This window comes from Oncorhynchus kisutch, linkage group LG4 (genome assembly GCF_002021735.2).
Source record: "Oncorhynchus kisutch isolate 150728-3 linkage group LG4, Okis_V2, whole genome shotgun sequence".
NCBI lineage: Eukaryota > Metazoa > Chordata > Actinopteri > Salmoniformes > Salmonidae > Oncorhynchus > Oncorhynchus kisutch.
Window position 1 is genome coordinate 2,961,666 of NC_034177.2, and position 20,415 is coordinate 2,982,080.

Below are 20,415 nucleotides of genomic sequence, written 5' to 3' on the forward strand. Positions count from 1 at the left end.
ATGATCTTTATGGCCTTCCTGTAGCATCGGGTGGTGTAGGTGTCCTGGAGGGCAGGTAGTTTGCCCCCGGTGATGCGTTGTGCAGACCTCACTACCCTCTGGAGAGCCTTACGGTTGAGGGCGGTGCAGTTGCCATACCAGGCGGTGATACAGCCCGCCAGGATGCTCTCGATTGTGCATCTGTAGAAGTTTGTGAGTGCTTTTGGTGACAAGCCGAATTTCTTCAGCCTCCTGAGGTTGAAGAGGCGCTGCTGCGCCTTCCTCACGATGCTGTCTGTGTGAGTGGACCAATTCAGTTTGTCTGTGATGTGTATGCCGAGGAACTTAAAACTTGCTACCCTCTCCACTACTGTTCCATCGATGTGGATGCGGGGGTGTTCCCTCTGCTTATTACCTCATCTACCTCGTACCCCTGGACATTGACTGGGGACAGGTACTTCCTGTAGATGGCCTCGTTATTACCTCATCTACCTCGTACCCCTGGACATTGACTGGGGACAGGTACTTCCTGTAGATGGCCTCGTTATTACCTCATCTACCTCGTACCCCTGGACATTGACTGGGGACAGGTACTTCCTGTAGATGGCCTCGTTATTACCTCATCTACCTCGTACCCCTGGACATTGACTGGGGACAGGTACTTCCTGTAGATGGCCTCGTTATTACCTCATCTACCTCGTACCCCTGGACATTGACTGGGGACAGGTACTTCCTGTAGATGGCCTCGTTATTACCTCATCTACCTCGTACCCCTGGACATTGACTGGGGACAGGTACTTCCTGTAGATGGCCTCGTTATTACCTCATCTACCTCGTACCCCTGGACATTGACTGGGGACAGGTACTTCCTGTAGATGGCCTCGTTATTACCTCATCTACCTCGTACCCCTGGACATTGACTGGGGACAGGTACTTCCTGTAGATGGCCTCGTTATTACCTCATCTACCTCGTACCCCTGGACATTGACTGGGGACAGGTACTTCCTGTAGATGGCCTCGTTATTACCTCATCTACCTCATACCCCTGGACATTGACTGGGGACAGGTACTTCCTGTAGATGACTTTGTTGTTATTGTTATTTTATTGTGTTATTTCTTGTATATCTAGCTAATTGTTCTTACCTTTTAACTCGGCAAGGTTAGGAAAGGGCCCGTAAGCATTTCCCAGTAAGGTCTACACCTGTTGAATTAATCACGTGACCAATAAAGTGTCATAAGAGTTAAAAGTGTCTGAGTTAAAAGTGTCAATGGACACACGAGGAAAAACAGCAGGCAGATGTTGAGACTAACGAGCTCTTAAACATCTCCTCAGAAACTTCAAGGGGTGCTTCAAGAGTCAACATTCCTGTAATGAAGAATTCCCTTTCACCACACAAACATTCTTTCCTATTGGACAGAGAGGGAGGAGCTTGTCAGGTTAGGGGCAGGACAGAGAGGGAGGAGCTTGTCAGGTTAGGGGTAGGACAGAGAGGGAGGAGCTTGTCAGGTTAGGGGCAGGACAGAGAGGGAGGAGCTTGTCAGGTTAGGGGCAGGACAGAGAGGGAGGAGTTTGTCAGGTTAGGGGCAGGACAGAGAGGGAGGAGCTTGTCAGGTTAGGGGTAGGACAGAGAGGGAGGAGCTTGTCAGGTTAGGGGTAGGACAGAGAGGGAGGAGCTTGTCAGGTTAGGGGCAGAACAGAGAGGGAGGAGCTTGTCAGCTTAGGGGCAGGATGGAGAGGGAGGAGCTTGTCAGGTTAGGGGTAGGACAGAGAGGGAGGAGCTTGTCAGGTTAGGGGCAGGACAGAGAGGGAGGAGCTTGTCAGGTTAGGGGCAGGACAGAGAGGGAGGAGCTTGTCAGGTTAGGGGCAGGACAGAGAGGGAGGAGCTTGTCAGGTTAGGGGCAGGACAGAGAGGGAGGAGCTTGTCAGGTTAGGGGCAGGACAGAGAGGGTGTCCCAGACTGCACCCTACTCCCTAATATATACAGTATCCTGAGTCCCAATGGCACCCTACTCCCTAAAAAGTGTACTACTGTTGACCAGTGCCCGTAGGACTCTAGTTAAAAGGAGTGAACTATATAGGTTAGTTGGTCTGCCCCTAAGCTGCCATTTGGGACAGAATCTAACAGTGTTCCCTTTGAGAGAATACTTCAGCTAACCTGGCTAACCGCTAACCTGGCTAACCGTTATATTAATGCGTTCCAGCTACATTCTTTAACTGTTATGGGCAAAACCTAGTCCAAACATTTCATCTAACAGGCAGGGCAACAGATGTTTTCAAATTGAAGTCAGTCACATACTTACTCTCTCACACACACTCTCACTTTCACACACACACGCTCTCTCTCTCTCTCTCTCACACACACACACACACACACACACACACACACACACACACACACACACACACACACACACACACACACACACACACACACACACACACACCGTGAGGCTGTGGCAAAGCTTTTATTGAAGGAAGGCAAATTAACATGACAACATGTTCCTGCCAAAGGTCCAATGTGTACAGCCAATAAGATGTGGCGTACAGCGTGTACAGCCAATAAGATGTGGCGTACAGCGTGTACAGCCAAAAAATTAGGGTGTAATTAACTAGCAGCAGAGGATCGCATCATGTTCATTGGATTACATTATATCAATGACTATGTCATCTTATCATTGGCTATTCAAAGGTTCTGTGTTGATCTCGTATCCAGGGGTGGCTGGTGTCACTATAAATCAGAGGATGGGCCCATAGTAACGTCTGGAACCGGGATGAAATGGATCGGGTATCAAACACATCCAACACGCGGTTTCCGTTTCACTACGAGCCGTCCTCCCATCACCAGCCTCCTCTGTCTGTATCACTCATGATATTTCAGAGTGGTTATAATAACAGGTGTGGACATGTACGACACTACCGGTGATGACACAAGAGGTTCTACGTCTCAAATGGCATCCTATGCCCTCTGTCCACTACTTCTGACCAGGACCCTTAGAGATCTAGTCCAAAAGTAGTGCACAACATAGGGAATAGGGTGCCATTTGGCACACATTCACCACACTAATGAGCGTTATTGTTACTTTGATGGAGAGTTGAAACAGACAACAGTGACACATTACAAGCAACACTGTGCTACAGGCAACACTGTGCTACAGGCAACACTGTGCTACAGGCAACACTGTGCTACAGGCAACACTGTGCTACAGGCATGGATTGTAGCCAAAGGCACTTGGCAACAACAAAACGAAAAAGAAGAAAGTGAGTGTTGTTGACAACACAAATAAAATGGAAGAGTGGACACAACAAACACGACAAACACTTCTTCCTGTCCCCTCAAGCCGTTCCTTTCACCTCATGTTCTCGTTTATATCAATAATTGTTTAAATGGCAAAGCTTTAATAAACAAAGGGAGGGGGGCACGATGAAGCTACCGGTATATCAATCAACCTGATCGAGCCATCTGGTAGTTCCTTGATATGGTGTTAATGTAAAAACAATGTATTTAAACAATGTGTGACAACTCCCCATTGTGGATTAAAACACTAGTATTGGTGTTGTGGTGACCGTAGAGCCTTCAGCATGAGTTCAGACCCCCTCTCTACCTTGGTTAGAGCCTGGTGATGACCGTAGAGCCTTCAGCATGAGTTCAGAACCCCTCTCTACCTTGGTTAGAGCCTGGTGATGACCGTAGAGCCTTCAGCATGAGTTCAGACCCCCTCTCTACCTTGGTTAGGGCCTGGTGATGACCGTAGAGCCTTCAGCATGAGTTCAGACCCCCTCTCTACCTTGGTTAGGGCCTGGTGATGACCGTAGAGCCTTCAGCATGGGTTCAGACCCCCTCTCTACCTTGGTTAGAGCCTGGTGATGACCGTAGAGCCTTCAGCATGAGTTCAGACCCCCTCTCTACCTTGGTTAGGGCCTGGTGATGACCGTAGAGCCTTCAGCATGAGTTCAGACCCCCTCTCTACCTTGGTTAGGGCCTGGTGATGACCGTAGAGCCTTCAGCATGGGTTCAGACCCCCTCTCTACCTTGGTTAGGGCTTGGTGATGACCGTAGAGCCTTCAGCATGGGTTCAGACCCCCTCTCTACCTTGGTTAGGGCTTGGTGATGACCGTAGAGCCTTCAGCATGGGTTCAGACCCCCTCTCTACCTTGGTTAGGCCCTGGTGATGACCGTAGAGCCTTCAGCATGAGTTCAGACCCCCTCTCTACCTTGGTTAGGGCTTGGTGATGACCGTAGAGCCTTCAGCATGGGTTCAGACCCCCTCTCTACCTTGGTTAGGGCCTGGTGATGACCGTAGAGCCTTCAGCATGGGTTCAGACCCCCTCTCTACCTTGGTTAGGGCTTGGTGATGACCGTAGAGCCTTCAGCATGGGTTCAGACCCCCTCTCTACCTTGGTTAGGCCCTGGTGATGACCGTAGAGCCTTCAGAGGCAGTGGGGATGACAACACCTGCTCTTGATAAGTGTGTGAATGGGACCATACTGCTGTCCTGCTTGAGAATGCTAAATGTAACGAGTACTTTTGGGTGTCAGGGGGAAATATATGAGAATAAAATGTACATTATTTTCATTTGGAATGTAAGTGAGGTAAAAATAAAAGTTGTCAAAAATATAAATAGTAAAGTACAGATACCCCCAAAAAATTTTATTTAATTTTTTACTTAAGTACTTTAAACCACTGCAGTTCAGAAAATACTTATTTACTTATTGGTAAACCCCCCCCCCAAAAAACAGCACACACACCTAGGGGTAATAGATCTAACAGCTCTTCTCCAGGTTTGTACCCGTTGATTTGATTCCCACCGTGGCCTCCAGCCAACGGATGAACCAGTTTATTTTAAGGGAAATGACAGAGATGTTTATACCGATCGCTGAAAGAGTATCTGTTAACCTTTGTGTATGGAACTGAATTACTGGTAAACTCTCTAAATTAATAGAGTGAACTGGGATGTGAATTACTGGTATACTCTCTAAATGAATATAGGTGAACTGTAATGTGAATTACTGGTATACTCTCTAAATGAATACAGGTGAACTGGGATGTGCGTCAAGTCAGAAAAGCATCGTACTTGGCTTAAAGAAGTAAATCATTGTATTATGAATAAGATAAGGTATTATTCTACTTGGCTTGAAGAAGTATATCATTGTATTATGAATAAGATAAGGTATTATTCTACTTGGCTTGAAGAAGTATATCATTGTATTATGAATAAGATAAGGTATTATTCTACTTGGCTTGAAGAAGTATATCATTGTATTATGACTGAGCGAGGTATTGGACAGATGGCTATAGAACTTCAATCTCCTTTAGTTAAGGCCTCAGAATCACCATGACAACTCATTGGCAGTCCAAATTAATGCAATATTATAACTTCAAAAGGTTTGAATACAGTTGAAGTGGGAAGTTTACATACACTTAGGTTGGAGTCATTAAAACTCGTTTTTCAACCACTTCACACATTTCTTGTTAAAACAAACTGTAGTTTTGGCAAGTCGGTTAGGCAATCTACTTTGTGCTTGACACAAGTACTTTTCCCAACAATTGTTGACAGACAGATTATTTCACTTATAACTCACTGTATCACAATTCCAGTGGGTCAGAAGTTTACATACACTAAGTTGACTGTGCCTTTAAACAGCTTGGAAAATTCCAGAAAATGATGTCATGGCTCTAGACATTTCAAACATTTGAACCAAGTTAAACCATTTAAAGGCAATGCTACCAAATACTAATTGAGTATATGTAAACTTCTGACCCACTGGGAATGTGATGAAATAAATACAAGCTGAAATAAATTATTCTCTCTACTGTTATTCTGACATTTCACATTCTTAAAATAAAGTGGTGATCCCAACTGACCTAAGACAGGGAATTCTTACTAGGATTTAAATGTCAGGAATTGTGTAAAACTGAGTTGAAATGTTATTTTGGCTATGTATGTATGTAAACTTCCGACTTCAACTGTATATACAGCACATCCTGTTTCAACAACACACATAATTAGATAGTTAGGAGGACCGTGATGTGTGTTTATCTCTAACGGTGTTGTTTGTACATAGAGCAGGCTGCATGTTTGTACATAGAGCAGGCTGTGTGTTTATCTCTAACGGTGATGTTTGTACATAGAGCAGGCTGTGTGTTTGTACATAGAGCAGGCTGTGTGTTTGTACATAGAGCAGGCTGTGTGTTTATCTCTAACGGTGATGTTTGTACATAGAGCAGGCTGTGTGTTTGTACATAGAGCAGGCTGTGTGTTTGTACATAGAGCAGGCTGTGTGTTTATCTCTAACGGTGATGTTTGTACATAGAGCAGGCTGTGTGTTTGTACATAGAGCAGGCTGTGTGTTTATCTCTAACGGTGATGTTTGTACATAGAGCAGGCTGTGTGTTTGTACATAGAGCAGGCTGTGTGTTTGTACATAGAGCAGGCTGTGTGTTTGTACATAGAGCAGGCTGTGTGTTTATCTCTAACGGTGATGTTTGTACATAGAGCAGGCTGTGTGTTTGTACATAGAGCAGGCTGTGTGTTTGTACATAGAGCAGGCTGTGTGTTTGTACATAGAGCAGGCTGTGTGTTTGTACATAGAGCAGGCTGTGTGTTTGTACATAGAGCAGGCTGTGTGTTTGCTGTGGGATCTGGGGAGTTGCTGTTCATCTGTGGCTCCGTCCCAAATGGCACCCTAATTCCCTTTATAGTGCACTACGTTTGACAAGGGCCCATAGAGCTCTGGCCAAAAGTTGTGCACTATATAGAGAATAGGGTGCTATTTATGACGCATCCTCAGCATTAGAGAACCCCCCCATCTCTCCTTATAGAGAAGAGATGTGATGAAAATGGATTCCTCTCGGCCGGCAGGGCATTCAGCTAACTCATAATGGACACTTACTATATATGCTATAGTATGAACGGCTTAGGAAGCAGCTGTTAGAGTTGAGAGGTCACGGCTTAGGAAGCAGCTGTTAGAGTTGAGAGGTCACGGCTTAGGAAGCAGCTGTTAGAGTTGAGAGGTCACGGCTTAGGAACCAGCTGTTAGAGTTGAGAGGTCACGGCTTAGGAAGCAGCTGTTAGAGTTGAGAGGTCACGGCTTAGGAAGCAGCTGTTAGAGTTGAGAGGTCACGGCTTAGGAACCAGCTGTTAGAGTTGAGAGGTCACGGCTTAGGAAGCAGCTGTTAGAGTTGAGAGGTCACGGCTTAGGAACCAGCTGTTAGAGTTGAGAGGTCACGGCTTAGGAAGCAGCTGTTAGAGTTGAGAGGTCACGGCTTAGGAAGCAGCTGTTAGAGTTGAGAGGTCACGGCTTAGGAAGCAGCAGTTAGAGTTGAGAGGCTTGGTCCACTTTCTGTATACAGTAAGCCAGGGTTGGGGTCAATTCCATTTCAGTTCTAGTCAATGCAGGAAGTACTGAAATTCCAATTCTCTTCAATGCTTTTCAATGAGGAACATTTGGAATTGGGAGTTTGTTTTACTTCCTGAATTGACTGGAATTTAAACTGGTCAGCCGGTCAGTCAGCCAGTCAGCCATCCAGTCAGCCAGTCAGCCATCCAGTCAGCCAGTCAGCCATCCAGCCAGCCAGCCAGTCAGCCAGCCAGTCAGCCAGTCAGTCAGCCAGCCAGTCAGCCAGTCAGTCAGTCAGCCAGCCAGTCAGCCAGTCAGCCAGCCAGTCAGCCAGTCAGCCAGCCAGTCAGCCAGCCAGCCAGCCAGCCAGTCAGCCAGCCAGCCAGCCAGCCAGTCAGCCAGCCAGCCAGCCAGTCAGTCAGCCAGCCAGCCAGTCAGCCAGTCAGCCAGTCAGTCAGCCAGCCAGTCTCTACTCCACGTGTTGGATATCTTCTAATATAAACTGGGTGTTTCCAGCCCTGAATGCTGATTGGCTGACAGCCAGACTGTATACCACAGGTATGATACAACATTGTATTTTTACTGCTGTAATTACATTGGTAACCAGTTTATAACAGCAATAAGGCACCTCGGGGGGTTGTGGTATATGGCCAATATACCACACCCCCCTCATGCCTTATTGCTTAATTAAGAACAGTGAGGATGTTAAAAAGGCAAGAGATCAGAGGGACCAGATCTGCTCAGGCATATTGGAATGAATGACCGTGGAGACATCACAAATGGCAGCCTATCCCCTATACAGTACACTACTGTAGACCATAGTGCCCAAACTACTGGACTTATATAGGGAATAGGCTGCCATTTGGTCCACACCCATGACATGACAGGACAGGAGACAGACGGCTTGTCAACTAGGAGAAACAATAGCATAAAGATGAGGGAAAAAAATCAAAGATATACACTGACTGTCCTGTGAATCTCTCTGATTAAGGAGTGTCTGCTGACTGTCCTGTGAATCCCTCTGATTAAGGAGTGTCTGCTGACTGTCCTGTGAATCCCTCTGATTAAGGAGTGTCTGCTGACTGTCCTGTGAATCTCTCTGATTAAGGAGTGTCTGCTCACTGTCCTGTGAATCTCTCTGATTAAGGAGTGTCTGCTCACTGTCCTGTGAATCTCTCTGATTAAGGAGTGTCTGCTGACTGTCCTGTGAATCCCTCTGATTAAGGAGTGTCTGCTGACTGTCCTGTGAATCTCTCTGATTAAGGAGTGTCTGCTGACTGTCCTGTGAATCTCTCTGATTAAGGAGTGTCTGCTCACTGTCCTGTGAATCTCTCTGATTAAGGAGTGTCTGCTCACTGTCCTGTGAATCCCTCTGATTAAGGAGTGTCTGCTCACTGTCCTGTGAATCCCTCTGATTAAGGAGTGTCTGCTCACTGTCCTGTGAATCTCTCTGATTAAGGAGTGTCTGCTGACTGTGCTGTGAATCTCTCTGATTAAGGAGTGTCTGCTCACTGTCCTGTGAATCTCTCTGATTAAGGAGTGTCTGCTGACTGTCCTGTGAATCTCTCTGATTAAGGAGTGTCTGCTGACTGTCCTGTGAATCTCTCTGATTAAGGAGTGTCTGCTCACTGTCCTGTGAATCTCTCTGATTAAGGAGTGTCTGCTCACTGTCCTGTGAATCTCTCTGATTAAGGAGTGTCTGCTGACTGTGCTGTGAATCTCTCTGATTAAGGAGTGTCTGCTCACTGTCCTGTGAATCTCTCTGATTAAGGAGTGTCTGCTGACTGTCCTGTGAATCTCTCTGATTAAGGAGTGTCTGCTCACTGTCCTGTGAATCTCTCTGATTAAGGAGTGTCTGCTGACTGTCCTGTGAATCTCTCTGATTAAGGAGTGTCTGCTGACTGTGCTGTGAATCTCTCTGATTAAGGAGTGTCTGCTGACTGTCCTGTGAATCTCTCTGATTAAGGAGTGTCTGCTGACTGTGCTGTGAATCTCTCTGATTAAGGAGTGTCTGCTCACTGTCCTGTGAATCTCTCTGATTAAGGAGTGTCTGCTGACTGTCCTGTGAATCTCTCTGATTAAGGAGTGTCTGCTCACTGTCCTGTGAATCTCTCTGATTAAGGAGTGTCTGCTGACTGTGCTGTGAATCTCTCTGATTAAGGAGTGTCTGCTGACTGTCCTGTGAATCTCTCTGATTAAGGAGTGTCTGCTCACTGTCCTGTGAATCTCTCTGATTAAGGAGTGTCTGCTGACTGTCCTGTGAATCTCTCTGATTAAGGAGTGTCTGCTCACTGTCCTGTGAATCTCTCTGATTAAGGAGTGTCTGCTCACTGTCCTGTGAATCTCTCTGATTAAGGAGTGTCTGCTCACTGTCCTGTGAATCTCTCTGATTAAGGAGTGTCTGCTCACTGTCCTGTGAATCTCTCTGATTAAGGAGTGTCTGCTCACTGTGCTGTGAATCTCTCTGATTAAGGAGTGTCTGCTAAGTGACTACAATGTAAAAGAGTAAATGCAAGTAGAGGGAACAGGCATTAATAATAATGACAGCAATAAAGGAATCAACAGGCTGACGATCGTACCGAGACTGTCAACATTTCAGCAACATCACATCTTTGTTTCTCCCTATTAGCATTTTCATAATATTCATAGATGTGTGTGTAAGTGTGTGTACGTGTGTGTGTGAGTGTGTGTGTGTGTGTGTGTGAGTGTGTGTGTGTGTGTACGTGTGTATGTGTACGTGTGTGTGTGTACGTGTGTGTGTGTCGGGCTGAAGGGCAGCCAGCCAGGCAGTAGAGGTGAGCGGGGTAGCAGGGCTGGGGTTCAGAGGTCAGTGGTAGCCTTGGCGGTGTAGCAGGGTATCTGGGGTTCAGAGGTCAGTGGTAGCCTTGGCAGTGAGGGCCTGGATACGGCTGGTGTTACAGCTCTTACAGAGGACATGTCCGTCCAGGGGGTAACAACCCTGGTTGTCCCCTTCAGACAGCAGAGAACCACAGTCCTGAAGAGAGAGAGAGAGACACACACAGACAGGTGGACACGTGAGACACACACATCTGTCACCATGCTCTAGCAAACATTACACATGGCTGATATACACAGAGTTGACCAAACATTATGCGCTTTCCATGACAGAGACCGACCAGGTGAATCCAGGTGAAAGCTCTGATCCCTTATTGATGTCACTTGTTAGATCCACTTCAATCAGTGTAGATGAAGGGGAGGAGACAGGTTAAAGAAGGATTTTTAAGCCTTGAGACAATTGAGACATGGATTGTGTCTGTGTGCCATTCAGAGGGTGAATGGACAAGACAAAATATTTAAGTGCCTTTAAACAGGGTATGGTAGTAGATGACAGGTGCACCGGTTTGTGTCAAGAACTGCAACGATGCTGGGTTTTTCACACTCAACAGTTTCCTGAGTGTATCAAGAATGGTCCACCACCCAAAGGACATCCAGCCAACTTGACACAACTGTGGGAAGCATCAGAGTCAACATGGGCCAGCATCCCTGTGGAACACTTTCTACACTTTATAGAGTCCATGACCTGACGAATTGAGGCTGTTCTGAGGGCAAAAGGGGGCTGCAACTCAATATTAGGAAGGTGTTGTTAATGTTTGGTATACTCAAGGTAGTTCATGGAGCACATACAGTACAATTACACGAAACACACACCTCACAACGATAACACTGTAGATACACACCTCACCATGGCAACACTGTAGATACACAACTCACCATGGCAACACTGTAGATACACACCTCACCATGGCAACACTGTAGATACACACCTCACCATGGCAACACTGTAGATACACACCTCACCATGGTAACACTGTAGATACACACCTCACCATGGCAACACTGTAGATACACACCTCACCATGGCAACACTGTAGATACACACCTCACCATGGCAACACTGTAGATACACACCTCACCATGGCAACACTGTAGATACACACCTCACCATGGCAACACTGTAGATACACACCTCACCATGGTAACACTGTAGATACACCCCTCACCATGGCAACACTGTAGATACACACCTCACCATGGTAACACTGTAGATACACACCTCACCATGGTAACACTGTAGATACACACCTCACCATGGCAACACTGTAGATACACACCTCACAACACTGTAGATATACACCTCACAACACTGTAGATACACACCTCACAACACTGTAGATACACACCTCACAACACTGTAGACACACACCTCACAACACTGTAGATACACACCTTACAACACTGTAGATACACACCTCACAACACTGTAGATACACACCTCACAACACTGTAGATACACACCTCACAACACTGTAGATACACACCTCACAACACTGTAGATACACACCTCACAACACTGTAGACACACACCTCACAACACTGTAGATACACACCTCACAACACTGTAGACACATACCTCACAACACTGTAGATACATTCCTCACAACACTGTAGATACACACCTCACAACACTGTAGATACACACCTCACAACACTGTAGATACACACCTCACAACACTGTAGACACACACCTCGCAACACTGTAGATACACACCTCACAACACTGTAGATACACACCTCACAACACTGTAGACACACACCTCACAACACTGTAGATACACACCTCACAACACTGTAGATACACACCTCACAACACTGTAGATACACACCTCACAACACTGTAGATACACACCTCACAACACTGTAGATACACACCTCACAACACTGTAGATATACACCTCACAACACTGTAGATATACACCTCACAACACTGTAGATACACACCTCACAACGATAACACTGTAGATACACACCTCACAACACTGTAGATACACACCTCACAACACTGTAGATACACACCTCACAACACTGTAGATATACACCTCACAACACTGTAGATACACACCTCACAACACTGTAGACACACACCTCACAACACTGTAGATACACACCTCACAACACTGTAGATACACACCTCACAACACTGTAGATACACACCTCACAACACTGTAGATACCCACCTCACAACACTGTAGACACACACCTCACAACACTGTAGACACACACCTCACAACACTGTAGATACACACCTCACAACATTAACACTGTAGATACACACCTCACAACACTGTAGATACACACCTCACAACACTGTAGATACACACCTCACAACACTGTAGATACACACCTCACAACACTGTAGATACACACCTCACAACACTGTAGATATACACCTCACAACACTGTAGATATACACCTCACAACACTGTAGATACACACCTCACAACGATAACACTGTAGATACACACCTCACAACACTGTAGATACACACCACACAACACTGTAGATACACACCTCACAACACTGTAGACACACACCTCACAACATTAACACTGTAGATACACACCTCACAACACTGTAGATATACACCTCACAACATTAACACTGTAGGTACACACCTCACAACGATAACACTGCACGTGGAAGTCTCGGTCCAAGGCGACGATACGAACAGTCTCCTCCTGGCCTGGAGCTGGCATGATGGGCTCAGAACACACACAGCAACGAGGGGCAAACTTCCTAATAGGAGAGACAGAGAGAGAGACAGAGAGAGAGAGACAGAGAGAGAGAGACAGAGAGACAGAGAGAGAGAGAGATGATAGACAGATAGAGAAAGAGAGAGGAAACAGAGAGAGAGACAGAGAAAGAGAGACAGAGAGAGAGGAGAGAGACAGAAGCTGTGAACGATCTGAGAGACAAGAAAGGCATTCTATGCCATCAAAACATAAATTTCAACATACCAATTAGGATCTGGCAAAAAATACTTGATTCAGTCATAGAGCCCATTGCCCTTTATGGTTGTGAGGTCTGGGGTTCGCTCACCAACCAAGACTTCACAAAATGGGACAAACACCAAATCGAGACTCTGCACGCAGAATTCTGCAAAAATATCCTCAGTGTACAACGTAGAACACCAAATAATGCAGAGCAGAATTAGGCCGATACCCACTAATTATCAAAATCCAGAAAAGAGCCGTTAAATTCTATAACCACCTAAAAGGAAGCGATCACCCAAACCTTCCATAACAAAGCCATCACCTACAGAGAGATGAATCTAGAGAAGAAATGCTCTGTTCACAAACACAAACACACCCCACAGAGCCCCAGGACAACAGCACAATTAGACCCAACCAAATCATGAGAAAACAAAAAGATAATTACTTGACACATTGGAAAGAATTAACAAAAAAACAGAGCAAACTAGAATGCTATTTGGCCCTAAACAGAGAGTACACAGCGGTAGAATACCTGACCACTGTGACTGACCCAAACTTAAGGAAAGCTTTGACTATGTACAGACTCAGTGAGCATAGCCTTGCTATTGAGAAAGGCCATCGTAGGCAGACATGGCTCTCAAGAGAAGACAGGCTATGTGCCCACTGCCCACAAAATGAGGTGGAAACAGAGCTGCACTTCCTAACCTCCTGTCCAATGTATGACCATATTAGAGAGACATATTTCCCTCAGATTACACGGACCCACAAAGAATTAAAAATCAAACCCGATTTTGATAAACTCCCATATCTACTGGGTGAAATTCCACAGTGTGCCATCACAGCAGCAAGATTTGTGACCTGTTGCCACAAGAAAAGGGCAACCAGTGAAGAACAAACACCATTGTAAATACAACCCATATTTATGTTTATTTATTTTCGCTTTTGTACTTTAACTATTTTTACATCGTTACAACACTGTATATAGACATAATATGACATTTGTAACGTCTCTATTCTTTTACATTTTTTTGTTTATTTCCCTTGTTTTCTTCCTGTCAATTTCACTTGTTTACTTCCTGTCTATTTCACTTGTTTACTTCCTGTCTATTTCACTTGCTTTGGCAATTTAAACATACGTCTCCCATGCCAATAAAGCCCTTTGAATTGAATTGAGAGGGAGAGAGCAAGAGAGAAGAGAGAGAGAACAGATTTTAATACAAATACTACTGATCTTCAAGCCTCGGTCATTGAACTAAAGTCATATAGGAAACTCCTACTGGAGGAACAAGAATACCCATGAGGAAGTGAAGACAGCTCTGAGGTTTCAGCTCCTTTCAGGTGATTGGATGTGAGGCCCAATGAACGGCTCAGAACCAGGAAGTGAACCAGGAAGTGCGGTAGGGGGTGGCTTTGTGATTGGCTCAGAAGCAGGAAGTGAGGTGGGTGGTGGCCTCGTGAGATTTATCCGTGGAAAAAAAAGCCTAATCTGTTCTTCAACACAAAGATGACTTTGTTGAGGTCAGGCTTGTGATGAGGAATTATCCCACAGGGTTACTCTACACGACTCCTTTACTTATTGAATGTGAGGTAGTGAGAGTGACATTTGTACTTCTGTTTCTCTTCTCATAAACTAGGCATTAATGTATAGGTTATTTATTTATTAACATACTTGTGTGTGTGTGTGTTGATGGTAATGTGCGTGTGTCCGTCCGTGTGAGTTGGGCGGCAGCCCCCCTTACTTGTGGAAGTCGTCGATGCAGTGGATGTGGTTGGCAGCGTCCACAGTGAAGGGGATACCGTCCAGGCTGCGTTGACACACCACACAGGTGAAGCAGTGTGGGTGGTAGGCCTTCCCTGTAGCCCGCAGGATACGCTCCATGATGGGTTTACTGCAGATGTTACAGGACTCCAGGGTGTTCTGAAACACGCAGACAGAGAGAGAGAGGAATACATCAACCAGTCTCCTTTAATTGACCCTCATGAACATCCTGCTGTCGAGTCCGAGGTCCTCAGCCATGTAGGAGGGAGAGAGAGAAGCATCAAAGCCAAAGGAAGTGAAGCGTATTAAGAAATGCTATAGATGGAAAAGAAAGTAAAAAACTACCAAAAAACAATTAGGCAACAACAAATTCAATCTGTTCCTTGACAACTTCCTGGACAAAACGGTTCACTGTAATAGTGAAGGTGTAAACTTGGCAGTAGAAAACCTAAACAGTATATTTGACCTTTCAGCTTCCGTATAAAATCTAAAAAATTCAAGCAGACAACCTAAGAAAATGAACAACAATGACAAATGGTTTGATGAAGAATGCAAAAGCCTAAGAAAGAAATTGAGAAACCTGTCCAACCAAAAACATAGAGACCCGGAAAACCTGAGTCTACGCCTTCACTATGGTGAATCACTAAAACAATACAGAAATACACTACGGAAAAAGAAGGAACAGCACGTCAGAAATCAGCTCAAGGTAATTGAAGAATCCATAGACTCTAACCACTTCTGGGATCAAATACAGATCTTAGAATCAACTATTAAAGACTACCAGAACCCACTGGCTTCCAGAACCCACTGGATTCCAGAACACAGTGGATTCCAGAACACAGTGGATTCCAGAACCCACTGGATTCCAGAACACAGTGGATTCCAGAACATCTGAATGATCATTAACAGCAGACTCGTACATTTCCTCAGTGAAAACAATGTACTTGTCACGGATGTGTTTTTGTTACGTGTTTGTTTGGTCTTCGTCCCCATGTCTTTGCACGCCGTAATATGGACTTAATTTTAAAAAACTATTACGCATTCCTGCGCCTGTCTCCCGATCCTTCATACCAACGTGACAATACTGAGCAATGTCAAATTGTATGTTTACCAAATTACCGTACGACAGACCACGTATTCACCCTGCACACCCTAACTGACAAACAAACAAACCAAAACAAAGGCAAAGTCTTCTCATGCTTTGTTGATTTCAAAAAAGCCTTCGACTCAATCTGGCATGAGGGTCTGCTGTACAAATTGATGGAAAGTGGTGTTGGGGGTAAAACATACGACATTATAAAATCCATGTACACAAACAACAAGTGTGCGGTTAAAATTGGCAAAAAACACACACATTATTTCCCACAGGGCCGTGGGGTGAGACCGGGATGCAGCTTAAGCCCCACCCTCTTCAACATATATATTAGGGCACTGACAGACCTGGGCACTGACAGTACATCTCAGTAAGACAAAAACATCTAGACAGCGTTGCCCTGGAGCACACAAAAAAACATACGTACCTCTGGCTAAACATCAGCACCACAGGTAACGATACGTACCTCTGTCTAAACATCAGCACCACAGGTAACGATACGTACCTCGGCCTAAACATCAGCACCACAGGTAACGATACGTACCTCTGGCTAAACATCAGCACCACAGGTAACGATACGTACCTCTGGCTAAACATCAGCACCACAGGTAACGATACGTACCTCTGGCTAAACATCAGCACCACAGGTAACGATACGTACCTCTGGCTAAACATCAGCACCACAGGTAACGATACGTACCTCGGCCTAAACATCAGCACCACAGGTAACTTCCTAAACGCTGTGAAGGGCCTTCTACCCCATCAAATGGAGCGTGTCTGTAATTTCACTGGGCACATCACCCTGTGTGTCTGTAATAACACTGGGCACATCACCCTGCGTGTCTGTAATTACACTGGGCACATCACCCTGTGTGTCTGTAATTACACTGGGCACATCACCCTGTGTGTCTGTAATAACACTGGGCACATCATCTCCGTCGTCTGTAAGACAGGCGTATTACCCTCGGAATCAGCATTGCCACTGCCCTTGGTAACCATTGCCCTTGGTAACCACTGCCCTTGGTAACCACTGCCCTTGGTAACCACTGCCCTTGGTAACCCACTGCCCGGTAACCACTTCCTGGAGCTCAGTCACATTCACCGCCCGCCCTTTGAGCTCCCTGCCACATTAACCTCAGCTACATTAACCTCAGCTACATTACCTCAGCTACATTAACCTCAGCTCCAGTAACCTCAGCTACATTAACCTCAGCTACATTAACCTCAGCTACATTAACCTCAGCTACATTAACCTCAGCTACAGTAACCTCAGCTACATTAACCTCAGCTACATTAGCCTCAGCTACAGTAACCTCAGCTACATTAACCTCAGCTACATTAACCTCAGCTACAGTAACCTCAGCTACCAGCTACATTAACCTCAGCTACAGTAACCTCAGCTACATTAACCTCAGCTACATTAACCTCAGCTACAGTAACCTCAGCTACAGTAACCTCAGCTACAGTAACCTCAGCTACATTAACCTCAGCTACAGTAACCTCAGCTACATTAACCTCAGCTACAGTAACCTCAGCTACATTAACCTCAGCTACAGTAACCTCAGCTACAGTAACCTCAGCTACATTAGCCTCAGCTACAGTAACCTCAGCTACAGTAACCTCAGCTACATTAACCTCAGCTACATTAACCTCAGCTACAGTAACCTCAGCTACAGTAATCTCAGCTACATTAACCTCATCAACAGTAACCTCAGCTACAGTAACCTCAGCTACATTAACCTCAGCTACAGTAACCTCAGCTACAGTAACCTCAGCTACATTTACTATCAACAGTATTGGCAACGGAATCTTGCAATTCCGATGTTTTGGGGTTGAGTCTGGACCTCTGGGGGTTGTAGGCCGGGGCCTGCCCACTCTCAGATCTGGAGCCAGACTCGACAACGTGTTTCAACAAACAGGTTTTCACATTCAAGTAATTCATCTCATTGGACCTGGCGAAGTTCCCATAACGAGTTGTCGTGTCAGGTCGGGGAGAAAGGGCATTATCATCATCATCATCATCATCATCATCATCATCATCATCATCCAGCCAGTTGACAAAGCTGCTCCTCTTTCAGAAACACTGTTTGAATTAATTCACAAAGTAGAGAGAGGAGAGAGAGAGAGAAAGGAAGAGAGAAATGGAGAGGAGAGAGAGAAAGGAAGAGAGAGAGAAATGGAGAGGAGAGAGAGAGAGAGAAAGGAAGAGAGAGAGAAATGGAGAGGAGAGAGAGAGAGAGAAAGGAAGAGAGAGAGGAGAGAGAGAAAGGAAGAGAGAGAGAAATGGAGAGGAGAGAGAGAGAGAAAGGAAGAGAGAGAGGAGAGAGAGGAAGAGAGAGAGGGGAGAGAGAGAAAGGAAGAGAGAGAGAAATGGAGAGGAGAGAGAGAAAGGAAGAGAGAGAGAATGGAGAGGAGAGAGAGAAAGAAAGGAGACAGAGACGAGAGAGAGGAAGAGAGAGGAGAGAGAGAGAAAGGAAGAGAGAGAGAAAGGAAGAGAGAGAGGAGAGAGAGAGAAAGGAAGAGAGAGAGAGGAGAGAGAGAGAAAGGAAGAGAGAGAGAAGAAAGGAAGAGAGAGAGGAGAGAGAGAGAAAGGAAGAGAGAGAGGAGAGAGAGGAGAGAGAGAGAAAGNCCACCACTCCCTTCCACCACCTTCCACCACCCTTCCACCACTCCCTTCCACCACTCCCTTCCACCACTCCCTTCCACCACACCCTTCCACCACTCCCTTCCACCACCCTTACACAGCTCCCTTCCACCAATCCCTTCACCACTCCCTTCCACCACCCTTCCACCGCACCGTTCCACCACTCCCTTCCACCAACTCCTTCCACCACTCCCTTCCACCACTCCTTCCACCACACCCTTCCACCACTCCCTTCCACCACCCTTACACAGCTCCCTTCCACCAATCCCTTCCACCACTCCCTTCCCCACCCTTCCACCGCCCTTCCACCACTCCCTTCCACCACTCCTTCCACCACTCCCTTCCACCACACCCTTCCACCACTCCCTTCCACCACTCCCTTCCACCACTCCCTCCACCACCCTTCCACCGCTCCCTTCCACCACTCCCTTCCAACACTCCCTTCCACCACCCTTCCACCAACCTTCCACCAATCCCTTCCACCACTCCCTTCCACCACCCTTCCACCGCTCCGTTCCACCACTCCCTTCCACCACTCCTTCCACCACCCTTCCACCACTCCTTCCACCACCTCCCTTCCACCACCCTTCCACGGCTCCCTTCCACCAATCCCTTCCACCACTCCCTTCCACCACCCTTCCAACGCTCCCTTCCACCACTCCCTTCCACCACTCACTTCCACCACACTCTTCCACCACCCCTCCACCGCTCCCTCCACCACTCCCTTCCACCACCCTTCCACCACCCCTTCCACCACCCTTCCACCACTCCCTTCCACCGCTCCCTTCCACCACCCTTCCACCGCTCCCTTCCACTATTCCCTTCCACCAATCCCTTCCACCACCCTTCCACCACTCCCTTCCACCGCTCCCTTCCACCACCCTCCACACAGCTCCCTTCCACTATCCCTTCCACCACTCCCTTCCACCACCCTTCCACCAATCCCTTCCACCACCCTTCCACCACTCCCTTCCACCGCTCCCTTCACCACCCTTACACAGCTCCCTTCCACCAATCCCTTCCACCACTCCCTTCCCACCCCTTCCACCGCACCGTTCCATCACTCCCTTCCACCACTCCCTTCCACCAATCCCTTCCACCACCCTTCCACCACTCCCTTCCACCGCTCCCTTCCACCACCCTTACACCAGCTCCCTTCCACCAATCCCTCCACCACTCCCTTCCACACCCTTCCACCGCACCGTTCCATCACTCCCTTCCACCACTCCCTTCCACCGCTCCCTTCCCACCACTCCCTTCCACCACTCCCTTCCACCACTCCCTTCCACCACACCCTTCCACCACTCCCTTCCACCACTCCCTTCCACCACTCCCTTCCACCACCCTTCCACCGCTCCCTTCCACCACTCCCTTCCACCACACTCTTCCACCACCCTTCCACCACTCCCTTCCACCAAACTTCCACCACTCCCTTCCACCGCTCCCTTCCACCAACCTTCCACCAATCCCTTCCACCACTCCCTTCCACCACCCTTCCACCGCTCCATTCCACCACTCCCTTCCACACTCCCTTCCACCACCCTTCCACCACTCCCTTCCACCACTCCCTTCCACCACTCCCTTCCACCACCCTTCCACGGCTCCCTTCCACCACTCCCTTCCACCACTCCCTTCCACCGCTCCCTTCCACCGCTCCCTTCCACCGCTCCCTTCCACCACACTCTTCCACCACCCTTCCACCGCTCCCTTCCACCGCTCCCTTCCACCACTCCCTTCCACCACCCTTCCACCACCCTCTTCCACCACCCTTCCACCACTCCCTTCCACCGCTCCCTTCCACCACCCTTC

At 47.0% G+C, this 20,415-nt stretch overlaps 1 protein-coding gene and 1 long non-coding RNA gene across 4 annotated transcripts in view; both read right to left on the reverse strand.

Annotated features, from left to right (window-relative positions):
* Positions 1-2,429: 2,429 nt before the first annotated feature.
* LOC109883961 (uncharacterized) lies at positions 2,430-7,544 on the reverse strand. Its single transcript, XR_004209624.1, has 2 exons — positions 4,376-7,544; positions 2,430-4,253 (listed from the first exon to the last, which is right to left on the reverse strand). It is a non-coding gene; the product is annotated as an uncharacterized LOC109883961 (long non-coding RNA).
* Positions 7,545-9,804: 2,260 nt separating this feature from the next.
* The window catches only part of lpp (LIM domain containing preferred translocation partner in lipoma), a 392,743-nt gene continuing 382,132 nt past the window's right edge, over positions 9,805-20,415 (reverse strand). For all 3 annotated transcript variants that reach the window (XM_031822309.1, XM_031822310.1, XM_031822311.1), the window contains 3 exons: positions 14,850-15,028; positions 12,793-12,913; positions 9,805-10,313 (listed from right to left, as the gene is read on the reverse strand). In XM_031822309.1, coding sequence (XP_031678169.1) covers positions 10,185-10,313; positions 12,793-12,913; positions 14,850-15,028 — 429 coding nt within the window. In that variant the 3' untranslated portion in view covers positions 9,805-10,184. The remainder of the gene's footprint in view (positions 10,314-12,792; positions 12,914-14,849; positions 15,029-20,415) is intronic.